Source organism: Trichechus manatus, unplaced genomic scaffold, assembly GCF_000243295.1.
Source record: "Trichechus manatus latirostris isolate Lorelei unplaced genomic scaffold, TriManLat1.0 scaffold00115, whole genome shotgun sequence".
Lineage (NCBI taxonomy): Eukaryota > Metazoa > Chordata > Mammalia > Sirenia > Trichechidae > Trichechus > Trichechus manatus.
In genome coordinates, this window is record NW_004444051.1 from 2,462,894 (window position 1) to 2,480,969 (window position 18,076).

The 18,076-nt window shown below is 41.3% G+C and overlaps 1 protein-coding gene across 1 annotated transcript; it reads right to left on the reverse strand.

Moving 5' to 3' along the window:
* Positions 1 to 592: 592 nt before the first annotated feature.
* NRSN1 (neurensin 1) lies at positions 593 to 12,736 on the reverse strand. The gene is made up of 2 exons (XM_023738392.1): positions 12,264 to 12,736; positions 593 to 1,027 (listed from the first exon to the last, which is right to left on the reverse strand). The coding sequence occupies exons 1-2, from the start codon at positions 12,450 to 12,452 to the stop codon at positions 629 to 631; spliced, it is 588 nt and encodes a 195-aa protein (XP_023594160.1). The 5' UTR covers positions 12,453 to 12,736; the 3' UTR covers positions 593 to 628.
* Between the last annotated feature and the right edge of the window lie 5,340 nt (positions 12,737 to 18,076).

The following is an 18,076-nucleotide window of genomic DNA, read 5'->3' on the forward strand; positions in this document are numbered from 1 at the left end:
TTCAAGAATCAAGAGTTGGCAATTTTAGCTTTTTAAATTAAAAAAAAAAAAAAACTGAAGAAAACAAAGATTTGTAGAGAATTTGGATAAATCTGTATGCAATCTGAGGAACCCCATGTCAAGACAGAGTTAAAAGACTAATGTTTGGATCAAAATCAGGGAACTTCATTTTTTCTATGAACACACATGACAATGTCTTACACATAGTGAGACAGGAATGGAAGACAGCACCAAGCAGGAAAGATTAGAAAAACCAATCTTAAAAAATAAAACAGACCACATTCACCATCAGTAAGGCTGGCCTAACTGTCAAACACTTTAAAATAACACAGAAAATGACAAAGTCACAATAGATGGGAGGGACATTCCAGAGAGGCTCCTGGCGGGCACACAGGAGCACCTGTTTGAAGCAGCTGGATGTCTGTGCATGGACAGACACATGACATCAAACTTCACCTTCACCTAAGCCCCTGAATTGAGTGAGGCTGAGCTCACCCACTGTGCCGCCCACAACAGAACACAGCTCTGGAGCAAGTGGATGCCAAATCCTTGTCACCTCAAAACCTGGCTTTCTCCTGCTCTACCATGTGCATAAATTACAGTGGGGAAGAGTGTGGTGGAAACCGGTTCAGGTTGCCGATACAGGCTGGACATTTTGAACCCGGGACAAAGTGACTGGAATCTTGGTTTCCCCCGGGCCGGGGGCTTTTGTAATGGGCTGAGTGTGGGCCTTGCTGTCTGCTATTCGCTCTTTAAACTTTTGCTGGAGAAATTTTTCTTCTTTGGAGTAGCTTTTGGCAAACACTGACATGAGCAGGCACCCAGCCATGGACATGCCTCCAATGCAGAAGAGTACCGCGCCTGCCAGCTTGCAGATGTCAAGGGCACCGTTAAATTGGACAGCATGTGTGTCGACCACCACAAAATCGGCTTCACCAAAGGCTTCAATTTTGGGGGGCACCAGGAAGCCCACTGCCAGAACAGTCAGTCCAAGAATCACGAAGACTGTGCCCGAGATGAGTCCGACCTAGTGAAAGATACAAGAGAAGGAAAACAGAATAAGCAAGGTGCCTCAGCTCTCCTCTAAGCTCTCAAGGGCAAGACTTGTTTTCCAAAGAGAAGTGAGTACTCTCAGTCCCCTCAAATTTGCAGGAAAAATCTAATTTATTTTCTAGTTAAAAAAAAAGGTGAAAGGAAGGCCGTTCTGACTTTAAGGCCAACCAGAAATGGCAGCATTGAGTCCTGGTTTTTCCTTTGAGTTTTCTATTTGTACAATGCTTTACAGTTGGCAAAATCCCCCTTTTGCTTACACTGTCTCATTTCATCTGGAGGAGCAGAACAGCCCTGATATCAGGAATTGGCCTGACTCTGGCCACTAGGCCTCAATGTTGGTAGAAACTGGTGACTCTCATAGCTAGCTCATGGAGTTCTGCTCTTGGACCTAAACAATCTCTCAGAGCATGAACACTAGACAAGTCACTCTGCGACCATGATGAAGTAAAATGGGACAAGGCTACTTTGTAATTTTGTCTGAGTGCAAATCACAAAATACCAAACACCTCCCTTTCCTAATTAATATGAGTGACTGCTGTTCCTTTTCCAATTACAGTTTTGTTGCTGTCATTTGCTGCCAGTGAGTTGGCTCCAACTCACGGTGACTCCATGTATAACAGAATGAAACACTGCCTGGTCCTGTCCCATCTTTGTGATTGCTGATATGCTTGAGTCCATTGTTGTGGCCACTGTGTATTTTGAGTGTCTTCCAACCTAGGGTGCTCATCTTCCAGCACTATATTGGACAATTTTCTGTTGTGATCCATGGGGTTTTCATTGGCTAATTTTTGGAAGCAGATCGCCAGGCATTTCTTCCTAGTTTGTCTTAGTCTGGAAGCTCTGCTGAAGCCTGTCCACTATGGGTGATCCTGTGGGTATTTGAAATACCAGTGGTGTAGCTTCCAGCATCATAGCAATATGCAAGCCACCACAGTATGACAAACTGACAGATGGGTGAAGGAATTACAGCTTTAGTCCTGCTCTAGTCTGCCCTTCCTATAGATAAGATTTACTGACATATCCAATCATAGAATGGTCCCTGATTCCTAGCAGCACCTGACCCAAAGTGAACTCATGCTTCCCTACACCATCTCCAAATCACCGAACCAAAGCCCACATCCTATAATATGTCCTTCCTCACACCCTCTTACTGAAATGTCCAGTGGTCACCTAGAGTGTTGTTCCTCCTCACTGCAATGAGTAATAAACCCAACTACAAATGTGTTCCTAGTGGTTTTGGTTAGAAAACACTGACAGGCTTTAGAACTACCCATCTTCTTTTACCAGATAAACAGGCAAGGAACCATCATTTACAGGTAAGAAAATGTAGCCTCGTCGAGGGTTGGTCATTTGCCCAAGTAGGGATGCAAACAAGTTGCAGCTTCAGAGTTAGAAACCCCAGATCTGACCCCTAGTCCAGATCTTTCTCCTCTAACATGTGTCTATTTGGGCTGTACTTATACAGATGCTGCAAAGTATTAACAGTAGCAGCTGGAGGTTAAATGGTATAAACTCAAGTTCTAATAAAATGTAACACCTGAAGACAAAAGTAATATGCCACTGTAGTTTAAGGTCACAGGGTTTGGAGTTAGGGTTCAAGCTTGGAACCCAGCATTGCCACCTATAACTTGCATGATATAAGGAAAATTACTTGCACTATCTCATTATTAATGTCATTGTCTGTAAAATGACAAATGATAGTAGTACCTTCCTCATTGTGAGGACTAAATAAGACCATGCGTGAAAGCACTTAGCCCTTTCCCTGGCTAAGTAATAAATAATAAGTATTTATCATTATTATTATTGTTTGGAAATACACCTCATAAAATTGTTATGCCACACTGGCAATAGTTATCACAACAATTGTTCAGCATGTGGAGTAAGAACCAGCTAATACAGTTACTTATTTTTTAAATAACATTTTTTATTTCCTTCTATTCCTAATTGTTTTAGTTGGGATAACAAGGTTAAAAAAACAACCAAATACATAACACCATATACTGTTGAACACTTAAAGTATATTTATTAAATTTTATTAAATACAATGATCAAGAAAGTTTGGATAATAGAAAGAAAACATACTCATAAATCCACCACTCTAACAAAAGGGAGAAAAAGAGAACTAATATTTATGGACCCCTGGTGGTGCAGTGGTTCAGAGATAGGCTGCTAACCAAAAGGTCCGCAGTTCAAATCCATGAGCTACTCCTTGGAAATCCTACGGGGCAATTCTACATAAAGCCCTGGTAGCGCAGTGGTTAAGTGCTCTGCTGCTCACCAAATGGTTGGCGGTTCAAACCCACCAACTTCTCTGTGGGAGAAAGATGTAGTACTCTGTTTTCATAAAGATTTACAGCTTTGGAAACCTATGGGGCAGTTCTACTCTGTTCTATAGGGTTGCTATGAGTCAGAATCAACTCGACGGCAATCAGTGTGGTGGTAAATATTTATGGAGCATCTGTTGTGAGCTAGGCACAGTGCTAGAATTTTTCCATGTGTTTTTCACTTAATCCTCACAAGTATCTTATAAAGGATAAATATTTTTCTTTTCATTTCACCTGTGAAAACTGAGGTTTAAAGGGTCAAAGAAGCATTGTTCATGGTCCCACAGTTAGTAGGTGACACAACTGGGTTCTAGCCCAGTTCTGTGTGACTTCAAAAGCCCTTCTCTCCGGCTTTTCATTCTACCCATAAGACTTCACTGATTATTATCCTGTGTAAGTGCCTTCTATCATTTTTCATTTGAATTTCAGCAGAGTTTTAGTCATCACATATAGGCACATTTCCTTTACAGAATATTGTAAAGAAAATGAAAAACAAAAACAGTCAATATGATGCCTTCTGAAAGAACATAGAAACTCTTTGACACAAGATATAAATACCACAGGAAAAATTAGGTTGTAAAAAATAGTAACATTTTGGATTGTTGTCTACATTTTTCTAAAAATGGTGGCAAATAAATTCACCTTCGAAGACTAACCATTATTTATAGCTTCTAAAAAATGACTCACATCCTGAGAATTCTGAATGCACCAACTAAATTACCTTAAATATCCATGGTGACGTGGCTCATATGCCACGGAATCACCTCTCTTCTTAAGTACTGGCACTGATTCTTAAAAATCGAGCCCAGCAAAAATGTATCCTTCTTAGTTTCTGAGATTCTTAACAGCAACGGAGACCACTGCTTTCGGCTTCTATTTCTGTCTTGTCTCTCCATAACTCTCATTCCAGCCTCATGCTCAATAAATATTCTTGACTGACTAACTTAAAATCACCAGACAGGTGAATACGGAGTCAGGTGATTGATTATCAGAGCACTCTGCTCCTCAACTGAGCAGCACTTTGTAGATTAAAATCCACTCTTGGAATATCACTCAGAAACTAAAAGGCAACCCATGCCTTCCAGATGGCAGAACTCCTGTTCACTTCAAGAACTGCAAAGTGTCTGGCCTCACTAAGCCTCTCCCCTTTCCTATTTATATCAGAGTATCAGGTTCAGAGAGCCCTGCCATCTGTGAAGGGGAGGAGGACATAATGAATAGCTGACTCTAAGGATTCTGAAGGTTCCCTCAATGCAAGTCTAACGAGGATCTCTTAGTGGGATGTTCTGTACCCACTGAGGGACTCTGAACATGTTAAGACATGTCAGGGAGAGTTGGAATGGTAGGACTGAAGGAGCTATAATGGGATTGAAAGTAGGTTGCTTCCCAGAGAGTACAATGGAGGTGAGGAGAGGGAGTTGGGATACATCAGCTTAATCCTGGTACAATGCTGGAGTATTGGAGGGAATAATCATTTTGAGAGTGACATCATACAGTATGATGTCACAAAAATTGTCTCTGGATAGAGTTCTAAGTTAATGTGGTGCTAAGTCTAAGAGAAGGGGGGGCTTTATTACATTGAGAGAATAAAAAAATTGCAACACAGAGGTCTTTTAAGGGTCTACCAGAGCAAACCCACTGCCATTGAGTCAATTCCGATTCATAGCAACCCTACAGGACAGAGCAGAAATGCTCCCATAGGGTTTCCAAGGAGCGGCTGCCGAGCTCTTAACCACTGTGCCACCAGGGCTCCAAGAGAGCAAAGCAGCCCGGTTTAGGGCTTCATGGAACAGTTGGAATGTTGCTGGAAGCAGGTCCTCCCCCAGGTATACCAGAGCAGCCTGGGGCTGTGGGTGGCTAGGGCCCCTCCAGGCTGTGACAAACGCCAAAGACAGCAGCAAGGACAATCTTTGTGATGTGACACTTGAAGACTCTCTTGGCTGTGAAGAGGATGTGTGAAAACCAGGCCCTTTGGGTGGAAGAGAGGATTAGATAGGGAGGAGAATCTGGATTCTAGAAATGACATTGGAGAAGGCTACAAGCCAGAGTCTGCATTTATTTTGCCCAACATCCCCTTCGTTGCATTCCATGGGATGATAAGATTTAAAAATGCAGAGCTGGCAGCAGTAGAACACAGCTGTTCTGGTAGAGAAGAGGCAGTAAGGACTGTTGGAAGTGAGAACCAGTGTGGCAGGCAAGAACAGTATGTGGCGGGGAAAGGCTGGATGGAGCTGAATGTGAAAGGAGCCATCTAGGTTAGAGGTAATTCAGAGGAAGTGCATCCAGAATGAAGAGTGGCTTTTTCTTCTTCGCTAGCACTGAGGGCTGCTGCTCACCTCTCTTTAGCAGGGCCTGAGCTCTGAGTGGTGTCACTTGCCAGTCCCAAAGACTCTTCAAATTCAAAATATTCAAATCTGTATTCCTTACCTTCCTTCTTAATTTTTCTGTGTTCCTCCCATTCACCTATCCTAGAGTCCTTACTTACATTCACAGTAAAAAAAACGACAAAACAAAAAGCCAAACCAGTTACTGTCTAGTCAGTTCCAACTAATGGCAACCCCTGTGTTAAAGAGTAGAACTGCTCCATAGGGTTTTCAATGGCTGTGACCTTCAGAAGCAGATCACCAGGGCTTTCTTCAAGGCACCTCTGGGGAGATCCAAATACTGCCAACCTTTCAGCTAGTAGCTGTATCCATAACCGTTTGCATCTCCCAATACTACTGATGTTACCTCGTAAAATTCTCTTGAATATTTTCTCTCCTTTCCATCACCATAGCTACTCTCATGGTACAGAACATTACATATTATATCTTGCCTGAATCAATGCAACAGCATCTTGACTGGTCTCCATTCCTAGCCTCATTCTTCTTTGTTCATCCTTCAAGTGGCATCAGAGAAATTTTTTGAAAACAAAAATAATACCACATGATTTCTCTTTTTAATTGTCTTCCACAGCTTCCCTCATCTCTAGGATAAAATTCAACTCTTTAATATCTAGCAAAACTTTGAAGAGAAATCTAAGACTTAAATTTAACTTGGTTCAGGAAGAAAACTGGAGCACCCAGGACAGATAGGAGGAGCATATTGGGGGCCTTGAGAAGAATGAGAAGGACAAGAGTCACTTTCACTTTTAGTCAGGCTGTGCAGAAGTCAGTCTTACCGTGTACCTCTGAGATATTTCTGATATGGGTTGAGGATAAGATAAGGATAACCCTGAGGTGAGGGAAGAATGATTGGGGGTGAGAATACCACTCCCATTAATTCAGTTCTTGCCATATGAAGCTGTTGGATGCATAGACACTTAAGTGGCAGCTGTCCTAGTCAAGGTCAAGCACAAGGATAAGAAAGAAAAATTCTACCATAGTCCATTCAATCCTTGGGCAGCAGTGATGGATGGCAGTGGCAGGTGGAACCATGACACATGAATTTTCCTAGATGGCAGCAGTTGCAGACAGTGGGATAAATTAGGAATGACTGAGGCAACCATGCAGGAACCCAATACCTCTGAGGTAGAGAGAATGTGTAATATTGTGTGTTCACGTGTGTGTGTGTGTGTGTGTGTGTGTGTGTGTGTGTGTGTTTATCCAAGCTGCTGGGGTGAGATTTTTGATTACACCGTCTTTCAACATCTTCTGTGATCTAGCTCTTATATACATGAGGACAGTTTCATCTCCTTACCCCTCTCCCCCAACTTCAAAACTTTAAGTCCAGCCATACTGAACTATTTGCAGTCTCCTGAACAGGTCATCCTCTCTCATGACTCTCAGACTTTGCAATGCTCTTCCTTCTACTAGGATGCCTTGTTCCTACTTTTTCACAGGTGATCTCTTTTGTGGAACCATTTCTTCCTCAGGCTGCATCAGATACCCACTCCCTATCCCCCAGCCCCATGCTCCCAGTAAGTACTGTGACTACCTTTAGAATGTTGTTGTTGTTAGGTGCCATCGAGTTGATTCCAATTCATAGCGACCCTTTAGGACAGAGTCGAACTGCCCCACAGGGTTTCCAAGGAGGGGCTGGTGGATTTGAACTGTAGACTTTTTGGTTAGCAGCCGAGCTCTTAACCACTGCACCACCAGGGTAGTATTTATCATATTTAACACTCTTTGTACATGTCTACCTCCCTTATTTGACTGTGAACACCTTCAGGTCAAGGGCTATATCTTATTCTGAGGTGAAGAATAGTATCTTATTCAGAGCTGTATCCCAGAGCTTACCACATAGCTTAGTGCACAGTGGACATGAAAATGTTTGTAGAGGGAAAGAAAGAACAGCACTGTGAGATAGATATGCTGACAGCATATGATAGAACAAAGATTCAACTCATGTCCATTTGATTCCAATCTTCATTCTCATTAAATCCTTCTATGCTGGCTGAAGTTAAGGGCAGAGTCCTACTGAGGCACTGTGAGCACAGGCCTGAATGAGAGACCAACTTGACCTTGGCAACATAATAGTGGAAGAGGGGAGAAAGGTAAGCCAGCAACTTGAACCACTTACAGATGTAGTTTGAAATGAAAGGAAAAACATGAAAAAGAATAATGATACAAATATGGCATAACCAGTCCCTTTCTCTCACTGGAATGAATTCTCTCATATTCCTCGATAGGAGAGTCAAGAGCAGTTGGTGTATTCTCTTGTTAGAGATGTGGTCTCTAAGACTGTGATATTCAGTTGACTAAAATTCTTAATTCACCATCTAGTGTCTAATGGTTAGGTTATGAATACAGGATTTGGATTTTGTTGGAATACAGTCTCTGAGGACAGGGGTTTTGCCTGTTTTTTTGGTATTCTTCTTGTCTGAAGTACGTCCAGCACAACAGGGAGTACGTATATTTGGATATTGTTTGTATAAAATAGAAAGGAAAATATATTAAAATCTCAATTCTGGGGCTAGTCATTTATTGTGATTTCTTTGTTTTAAATCCTGTTGTTATTAGCTGCTATTGAGCCAGATCTGACTCATGGTAACCCATGTACAACAGAACGAAATGTTGCCCGGTCCTGCATCACCTTCATGATCATTGGTATACTCGAGTACATTGTGGTGGCCACCATGTATTTTGAGTGCCTTCCAACCTAAAGGGACTCATCTTCCAGCACTATATTGGACAATATCTATTGCGTTCCATAACTCTGTTATAACATAATATCTGTTGTGAGTCATTGGCTAATTTTCGGAAATAGATCACCAAGCCTTTCCTTCTAGTCTGTCTTATTCTGGAAGCTGTGCTGAAACCTGTCCACCGTAGGTGATGCTGCTGGTATCTGAAATACTGGTGGCATACCTTCCAGTATCACAGCAACACACAAACCACCACAGCATGTCAGATTGACAGACAGGTGGTGGATTTTAAATCCTAACCAGGTATTATTTGATGGATTTATGACTTCACAAATTTCACAACCACCAGTGCTTTCGACCCACATGAACGCTTACGATATTCTGCATGTCAGTGGTATATTTTAGGCTCTTGGCTCAATAAATATGCCAAGTAAATATTTGTTTTATTGACAAGTAGGGAAGCAACCACCCACTTATCTGGTTAAATACAATATGTGTCAAGCTTAGTTTTGTAACTCGTTGGTTCAGGCCAGCAAAGAGGCATCAGAGATGAGATTTGTACAAGGCAAGGATGCTGACTTGACCAGCACAGAGTCTGCTATACTGTTTACATTCTGAATTAACAGGATGTCTTAGGTAACTCGTGTTAACAACCATGTTACCTAATATTTTATTTATTAACTAGATTACTAGTTTACTTCCATTTCAGAACTCAATCTTACATACACCATGCAGTAATAGTAGCTAATACTTCTAATGCTTACTGAGTACATACTGTGTCCCAGGCATTGTTCTAAGTTCTTTATAAATATCATGTTATTTCTTACAACTTCATGTGGCAGGTACTATAAGTACCCTCATTTTACAAATCAGTAAGCTGAGGCTCATTAGGATCAATTAACTTGCCCAAGGTTATAGCACTACAAAGTAGGAGAGCTGGAATGTGAACCATGTAGTCTGAGGTCAGTGCCCATGCTCAGTCATGATGCTATATTGCTTCTTATCACACTACAATGTCAATAAATTGCAGTTATTGAGTAAACATTAAATAACTCATTAGCATATACTCCAATGTAAAACATTCTGGGATCTTTTGGGAGAGAATTGGGGATAACTGGAAACCCCAGGGCATGGAATGCTAGAGCTGAAAGAATCTTGTTGTTGTGTGCCACTGAGTCGATTCTGACTCATAGCAACACTATAGGACAGAGTACAACAGCCCCATAGGGTTTCCTAGGCTATAATCTTTACAAGATCAGGTTGTCAGGCCTTTTCTCCAACAGAACTGCTGGTGGTTTCAAATCAACAACATTTTGGTTAGCAGCCAAGCATTTAACTTAGGGATCATATAAGGCTGTATCTTCTCAGTATCCCTTGCTGAATCTTCCTCCTTTTCTTGATTGCTAAATTTTGGAATATCTCAATGCCCTCTTCTCTTCCATGTTCACACTCTCTTCCTAGGTGATCTCATCTAGTCTGATGCCTTTGAATACATTCTATATGTCAATGCCTCCCAATCCATGAGTTGTGGATCATCAAAACAAACAAACAAACAAAAAAAAAGATGTTGCCATTGAGTTGATTTTGACTCATAGTGACCCTGTAGAACAGAAGAGAAGTGCCTCATACAGTTTCAAAGACTGTAAACTTTACAGAAGCAGGCTACCACATCTTTCTCCCATGGATCGGCTGGTGGGTTTGAACCACTAACCTTCTGGTTAGCAGCCGAGCACTTTAACCACTGCACCACTGGGGCTCCTTGAGTTGTAGACTACCTATTGCTGTCGAGTAGATTCCGACCCATAGTGACCCTATAGAACAGAGTAGAACTGCCCCATAACGTTTCCATGGAGCACCTGATGCATTCAAACTGCTGACCTTTTGGTTAGCAGTCTGAGCTGTTAACCACTGTGCCACCAGGGCTTCTTAAGGCATCTCCAAGGTAACATGACCAAAACAGAACTCCTGGTTCCCCACCAATCTCACAGCACTCCCAGTGTTCTTTATCACAGTAAATTATAATCCTATTCACTTAATAGCTTAGGCCACATGCCTTGGAATCATCCGAGTCCTCTTTTCTCTCATATTTCATATCCAATTCATCATCATGTCCTGACAGGTTAGCCTTCAACCTTTATGCTAAATCTGACTACTTTTTGCCATCTCCGCTAACAGCACCCTAACCTAAGCCACCAATATCTTGCCTGGGTGCTTTAAGAGCCTCATAACTGATCCAGCTACTTCTATCCTTGTGATTCTATAATCTATCTTCCATACAGGAGCCAAAACGATCTTAAAATATTAGTTGGATCATGTCACCCTTCTGCTTAAAATCTTTGGATGGCTTCCCACGTCTCTCAGGGTAAAAGCCAAAGTCCTTGCCATGGTCTACAAGGTTCTACAATATCTGTGCCTTGTTATCTTCTGAATTCACCACCTGTCCCTTTCTCCCCCCTCTCATTCCACTCCAACCGCACTGGACTTCTTGCTGTGTTTCAAACACACCGAGCCTGTCCCCATTTCAGAGCTTTGGGACTTGTTATTTTCCCAGCCTAGAACAACATTCAGCCAGATAATTCTATGGTCTGCTCCCTCAGCTTATTCTGGTATTTGCTCAAATGTCATCTCTGAGAGGCTTTCTATAATCAGCATATCTAAATATCAGCCCTCCACCATTCTCTCTATTCCCTTGTCCTGGTTTATTCATCTTCATGTTGTTGCTGGGTGCCATTGAGTCGATTTCGACTTATAGTGACCCCATGTGACAGAGTGTAACTACCCCATAGGTTTTTCTAGGCTGTAATCTTTGCAGAAGCAGATTGCCAGGTCTTTCTACTGTGGAGTCGATGGGTGGGTTTAAACCGGCAACCTTTTGGTTAGCAGTCAAGCACTCAACCATTGCACCACCAGGGCTCCTTATTTGTTTTCATACTACTTGTTATTATCTGACAGTTTATTATATGGTTTATTTGTTTATGGTTGTTTCCTATGACAGCTTGGAAGCTCCATGAAGGCAAGGCCTGTCCTGTTTACCACCTTAATCTCTACTACTTTGAAACTTCCTGGCACAGAGTAGATGTCCACTAACTATATGTTGAATGACTACATAAATTGTCTAATCAGGTTCCTCCATTCTACAGTTGAGGAAGATGAGGCTCAGAGAGATAAATTTTGTCACAACTACATATCTGGTAGAGACAGAGCTGGATTTCTGATCACTGTACTATGTCTCAGCATTAACCAACCAGTTACTGTGGAGTTGATTGTGACTCATGGTGACCCCATGTGTTCAGAGTAGAACTGTGCTCCATAGGGTTTTCAATGGCTAATTTTAATTTCCAGGCTTTTCTTCCCAGGAGCCTCTGGGTGGACTCAAATCACTAACCTTTCACTTAGCAGCCAAGTGTGTGTTATTAACTGTCTTAAAAACCCAATTATTTCTTTTCAATAATTGTTACAATTTTGTCAAATGATACTGAGCCAGAATGGGAGACCGACAGCATATAATGTTTTGTCTATGGATGGCTTCACAGTTAGTGAATTCAGTGGCAGATTAATAAGAGTAGCTATAATAATAATTAATGACGGTAATTATGCCCATTTATGTTTAACCTGCTAATCAACAATTGTACCATGTTTGGAAACTTTCTTTGGCCTATGGTTTATATTTTTGTTTCCTAAGGGCAGAACAATGCATTTAACATTATCAGGAGTAACGCACATAGACAGTGCCAAACCTCTCAATTCTCTCTAGGTATAATACTTCCCATATCCAATAATTTTTCCACTTTCTGAGTTAAACGCACACGCTCTTCACTTACCTTCCAGAATACTGAGCTCCACCTGTTAGGTGATCTCTGAATCTGGAAATCATCCTCATACTCCCAGATCGAGGTGGTACAGTCCTCATAAAACTGGTGCAGGTAGGATCGGACACCGTAACGCTGGTACACACCCTCGGTAACAGCCTGTGCCTGCCTGGTACTGCAGAAGTTGCTGCAAGAACTCATCCTTCCCAGCTGGAATGACAACGTCCACACAAATCAGTCCAATGGGTTCTGCCCTCAAGATCAAAGGGCATATTAAAGTGGAGAACTGGGCTGAGTAATGTAAGCCTATCTGAACAGTGCTATTTTCTTAAAAGAAAAGATACTTTTAAAGGCCTTTCTTATAATCTTCTTTTCTGTTTAATGCAAAATTATTCCCAAATACTCAATAGCTAGTACCGGCTCTCCATAAGCAGAACAAGACACAAAAAGCATAAAACCAAAACCAAACTAAACCAGTCATCATTGAGTCAATTCCGACTCATGCGACCTCGTGTGTGCAGAGTAGAACTGCTCCACAGTGTTTTCAAGGCTGTGACCTTTCAGAAACAGATGGCCTTTCTTCTGAGGTGCCTCTGGGTGGGTTTAAACCTCCAACCTTTCGGTTAGTAGTCTAGCGCTTAACCATTTGTGCCACCCAGGGATAGTACAAACAGCAGAGTTCACTTAAATTATGCAAAAATGTGAAGCATGAGCCACATGAGAAATCACAGCAAAGAGGCTGAGATTTTCATTCCCTTGACAAGAAACCTTGAATCTCTTAGAATCCAGTAGTCTTCACACATATATGTTAAAGGGTTAGGCAAGGCTACCTCACTGGCTGCAGACGAAGTTGGGCTTGGACTGTCCTCTCAGATTCTGAATAGTGTTATCTCATGGAATCTACACGGTGTTACTCTTACCAGTTTGAAACTTTGCTTTCTAATCTTATGTATCTTCTCCTAACATTTAAACTAATTTTCAAATTGTACAGAAGCTTTATTAAAAAGCTGTTGAGCAACTTACACTTCATGCTTTATTAATCCCAAATGGCCTAGCCAATAATTTACACCTCACTAACTCTGACACTATAGGCATCTGGGGTCTTAAAAGCTTGGAAGTGGCCATCTAAGATGCATCAGTTAGTCCCAACCACCTGGAGTAAAGAAGAATGAAGAACACCAAAGACACAAGGAAAGTAGCAGCCCAAGATACAGAAAGGGCCACATAAACCAGAGACTTCATCAGCCTGAGACCAGAAGAACTAGATGGTGCCTGGCTACCACCAATGACTGCCCTGACAGGGAACACAACGGAGAGCTCTGGATGGAGCAGGAGAAAGGTGGGGTGCAGAACTCAAATTCTAGTAAGAAGACCAGACTTAATGGTCTGAATGAGACTGGAGGTACCCCGGAAACCATGGCCCCTGGATTCTCTATCAGCCCAGAACTAAAACAATTTCCAAGGCCAACTCTTCAGACAGGGATTGGACTGGACTATGGGACATAAAGTGATACTCGTGAGGAGTGTGCTTCTTAGCTCAAGTAGATACAAGAGACTAAACATCCAGAGGTGAGATGGGAAGGCAGAGAGGGTTAGGAGCTGGTTGAATGGACATGGGGAATCAGGGGTGGAAAGGAGGAGTGCACTGTCACAGTATGGGGAGAGCAATTAGAGTCACATAACAATTATGTATAAATTATTGTATGGGGAAAAAAAAGATAAGAAACGTTAACTCTGACACTATATATTTTGGTCACTATTTGTGAATACATCTGTCCATGTGGTATGCTAGGTTGTACTGTGGAGTGCAGACACAGCCTTTTATTATTTTCTATGAAAAGTTACAATATAAATAAGAGTTAAGAGAGTTGTTACATGAAATTATTCCTTGGGTAGGCTGCTTCGGACTCTTATCTTCTTAAGATAGAAATTTCATCTTGTCCAAATCAATACTCTTCTTGTTGTTGTTAGTTGCCATTGAGTCAATTCCAACTCATAGTGACCCCATGTGACCCCATGTGTGCAGAGCAGAACTGCTCCATAGGGTTTTCAAGACTGTGACCTTTTGAAAGCAGATTGCCAGGCCTGTCTCTGGGTGGGGTTCAAACTACCAACCTTTTGGCTAGTAGTTGAGGGCTGAACCATTTGTACCACCCAGGGACTCCTAATACCCTTAGAGAGGGGGCATTTATAGAAATTTGATTATCAATTCATGGTAAAGATAAAATTACTAAGGAACAGTAATTTTGATGAATAAGAGAATTTTCAATTATCCTCTGTTCTGTGGTTTTCTGACTGCCATATAAACAGATACATGTTGTTGTTGTATTGTGCTATCGAGTCGATTCTGACTCATGATGACCCCATGTGTTACAGAGTAGAACTGTGCTACATGAAGTTTTCTTGGCTGTAATCTTTATGGAAGCAGATTGCCAGGCCTGTCTCCTGAGGCACCTCTGGGTGGGTTCAAACCACCACCCTTTTGGTTACCAGCTGAGTGCAAACGTTTGCACCACCCAGGGACATATGTAGCTGGAAATACTTGTTTGGACTTTTCAGTTATGTTCCAGATTGTTTTCTTTATGTGGACACAGTCAGTCTCCATGTGACAAAGTGGGAAAAAATATAGAAGGTTATTTTCCCATAAACTAAGTTCTCTTAGGATTTGTGCTACAACCCAGGTCTTACTGAAGGCTCATTAAATATTTCCAACTACTCAGCAAGAAACCAACTATTAATGTTTTTTTACAAGTGAGAATATCTGCAGTTTGATCAAGTGCCCATGTGTGGCCACTTAGTTTGGTTGGATAGAACAACGGGCCCGAAATTAAGTTGAAGCCAGGGATGGTTAGCATTACCCTGCCCCATGGCCACAAAGTAAACCCACAGAACATCTTGTAAATGCATACCTTTAGCCAAAAAAGGGTTTGGTTAGAAAATGTAGTCAAATTCAGGAAAATATGGCCCTGCTCTGAGAAAAATGATGTTAAGTACGTGCTACTGATGATGGCCACCAAACTCATCCTTTTAGCTATTGGTCAATATTACATTTAGTGCTTACCTCCCTGTGTCTCTTCCTGTTTCAGGTATACCATTGCTGTCAAGTTGATTCTGACTCATAGAGACCCTATAGGCCAGGGAACTGCCTCATAGGGTTTCCAAGGCTGCAATCTTTACAGAAGCAGACTACTACATCTTTCTTCCGTGGAGTGGCTGGTTGGTTTGAACTGCTGACCTTTCGGTCAGCAACCACTGTGCCACCAAGGCTCCTTGTTTCAGGTATAACTACCACCATCCAGGAGGAGAGTGCAGAGGGGGCAAAAATATGACTTTTTTTTACTTCTAAAAATTCGGGAGTATATAATTTTATGGCAGTATCAAATTTTTAGAATGTACTTTGCCTGATTAGAACATCAAAGTTTGATGGAGCAAAAGAATGTTGACCTAGTTTTCATACTTCAAGCACTAGAATGAGCACTTCAGTACCTTCTTTTCAATGTCAATACAATGAGGATGATTAACAAGCCTGTTACCAGAATAATTTTAAAGACATTTTCTTCTAAGACATTATAATAAAATTTCAATCAAGGGGAGATAGGATTAGTATTACTAATCCTGCCTTGTCACTGAAGAAACTGAGGCATAGAAAAACCATCTGCTAAAGGTTACACCATGAGTCAGGGAGCAGATGAAAGATGATAGTTAATAAAGTATGCAGGAATACGGACTGAGTCATGTACTTGCATAATCAGAACCAACTCACCTACACATATATCCTCAGGTTTTCTGTATGTCATCAGAGACTTTCACATGAAAAAAGTACAAAAATAAATATGATAGGAGTTTTAAAAAAAAAAATCCCTCATAGCAACAGTGAGAGTTATTTCTCTTAGATGCTGGAAGTCGTTCTTTCTCAGGATTGAAGTTTGGTGCAGAGCAGGACAGTATGACATATTGTAGTCATTCCCTGCACAGCTTGTTTCTAGCACACTAGGTTAAACGTCTCTGCTTTATGAGACTCAGTAGTCCAACTTTGCTAAAAAACAATATGGGAAAAATCATAAACGAGATCAAAGTGTCACAAAACCAGTGTTTTGAGTCTGAGTGATGGAAAACTCTACTTGAAGGCAAAATGAATTTTTAGTGATGTTAGGTACATTTCAGAAAAGGAATCCCAGTGAGACTTATTTTCTCCTCCACAAACACAAAGCACAAGAACATGATCTACACTGTGCTAACTACACAGAGGCGCAAACTGGACTGTACTGCTTGTCCTTGATGTGCAACTTATTGGTCATGAGATCTCAGGCCAGTTCATTAACTTCTCTGGGTCATGGCTTCATCATCTTTTAAGATATGATGGTTAAACCATATAACCCCTAATTCCTTCCAGATGTAGTTCTCCAAGAGTCTTTGGAAAGGAATCTAAAGACTCAAAAGACTGGGTCTACTGATTTCCCACCTCCTCCCACACCCTTGTTGATTAATTGTCAGATTGTCTCAAATTCTTGCTTTATTACAGCATATATGAAGCTTCAGTTGAAAAGAGTACACAAGCAACTAGTTAGGTTATTTACTTAGTACTAAGTAGACCAACCAAATGGAGCCCTGGTGGCACAGTGGTTAAGAGCTTGGCTGCTAACAAAAAAGTCAGCAGTCTGAATCCACCAGTCGCTCCTTGGAAACTCTACGGGGCAGTTCTACTCTGTACTATAGGGTCACTATGAGTCGGAATTGACTCAATGGCAGTGGGTATAGACCAATGGTTGTATGCTGTTTATTTGCTTAACTAGGTACTTCGGTATCATGTATCTTGCCTAAAATAGTAGTCCTTGGGGTCTTAGAGCCTTCATGCATCTTTCCAAACACATAACTAGTTGATATTCACTCCTGGAGGAGAATGATCACTTGGAAAAACATGAATTTTAAAATATAAAATGTTAGAGTGAGGGTTTTGAACTTACGCTATCTCAATAGAGAGTTCCATACCTCATAGGGAAGCCAGTAACTTCTATGCCAATACAGAAGCTATTATAGTTATTTGGAATTTACTTGGCTAATTGACACCTCTGGGATCATTAAAAAGGGTGTGTGGTCACTTCAGAAAGTCACTTAAAAGCTGGGGAATTATTAAATTTTATACGATTAACTAGGATTGAGACAGAACAGAAGGTATGAGCACAGGCTCTTTAGTTTGGCTTAGTACTTGCTTAAGGACTTGAGCAAAGTTTCAAGAGAATTCTGCTATGTGTATTTCAATAGTTGCAGCAGAAGCAGTAAAACAGTATGCTAAATGATGAATCTGGGATATGATAGTTATGTGCTGTGTTGCTGAGAACTGAATGTTCATTAATGTCTAACTATGCATGCAGGTAAGATAGATACTATAGATAGATTATAAAAAGAAGAAAACCATGGATCCTTGCTTATCAGCACCTAGAGTATCATTTAGGGAGGATGAAAACAACTCCCTATTCATAAATAACCATACAACCAGACACTAATATTGCTTATGCTCCATCCATGATGGCAACGCTGGCAGTGAGAATGCAGCAGGCTTCACTAGAGTGTTTGTCAGTGAATACTAACAACCAAAAAACCAACCAGCTGCTGTTGAGTCACTTCCAACTCATGACAATCCCATGTGACAACCCCATGGGTCGCACCGAAGGTTAAGTGCTTGACTAATAAGCAAAATGTTGGAGGTTTGAACTCAGCCAGAAGCACCTCAGAAGAAAAGCCTGGCAGTCTGCTTCCAAAAGGTCACAGTCTGTTGTCACTGTCTGTTGTTCATTGATGGATTCTAGCGTGGCTCCTTTCTTTAG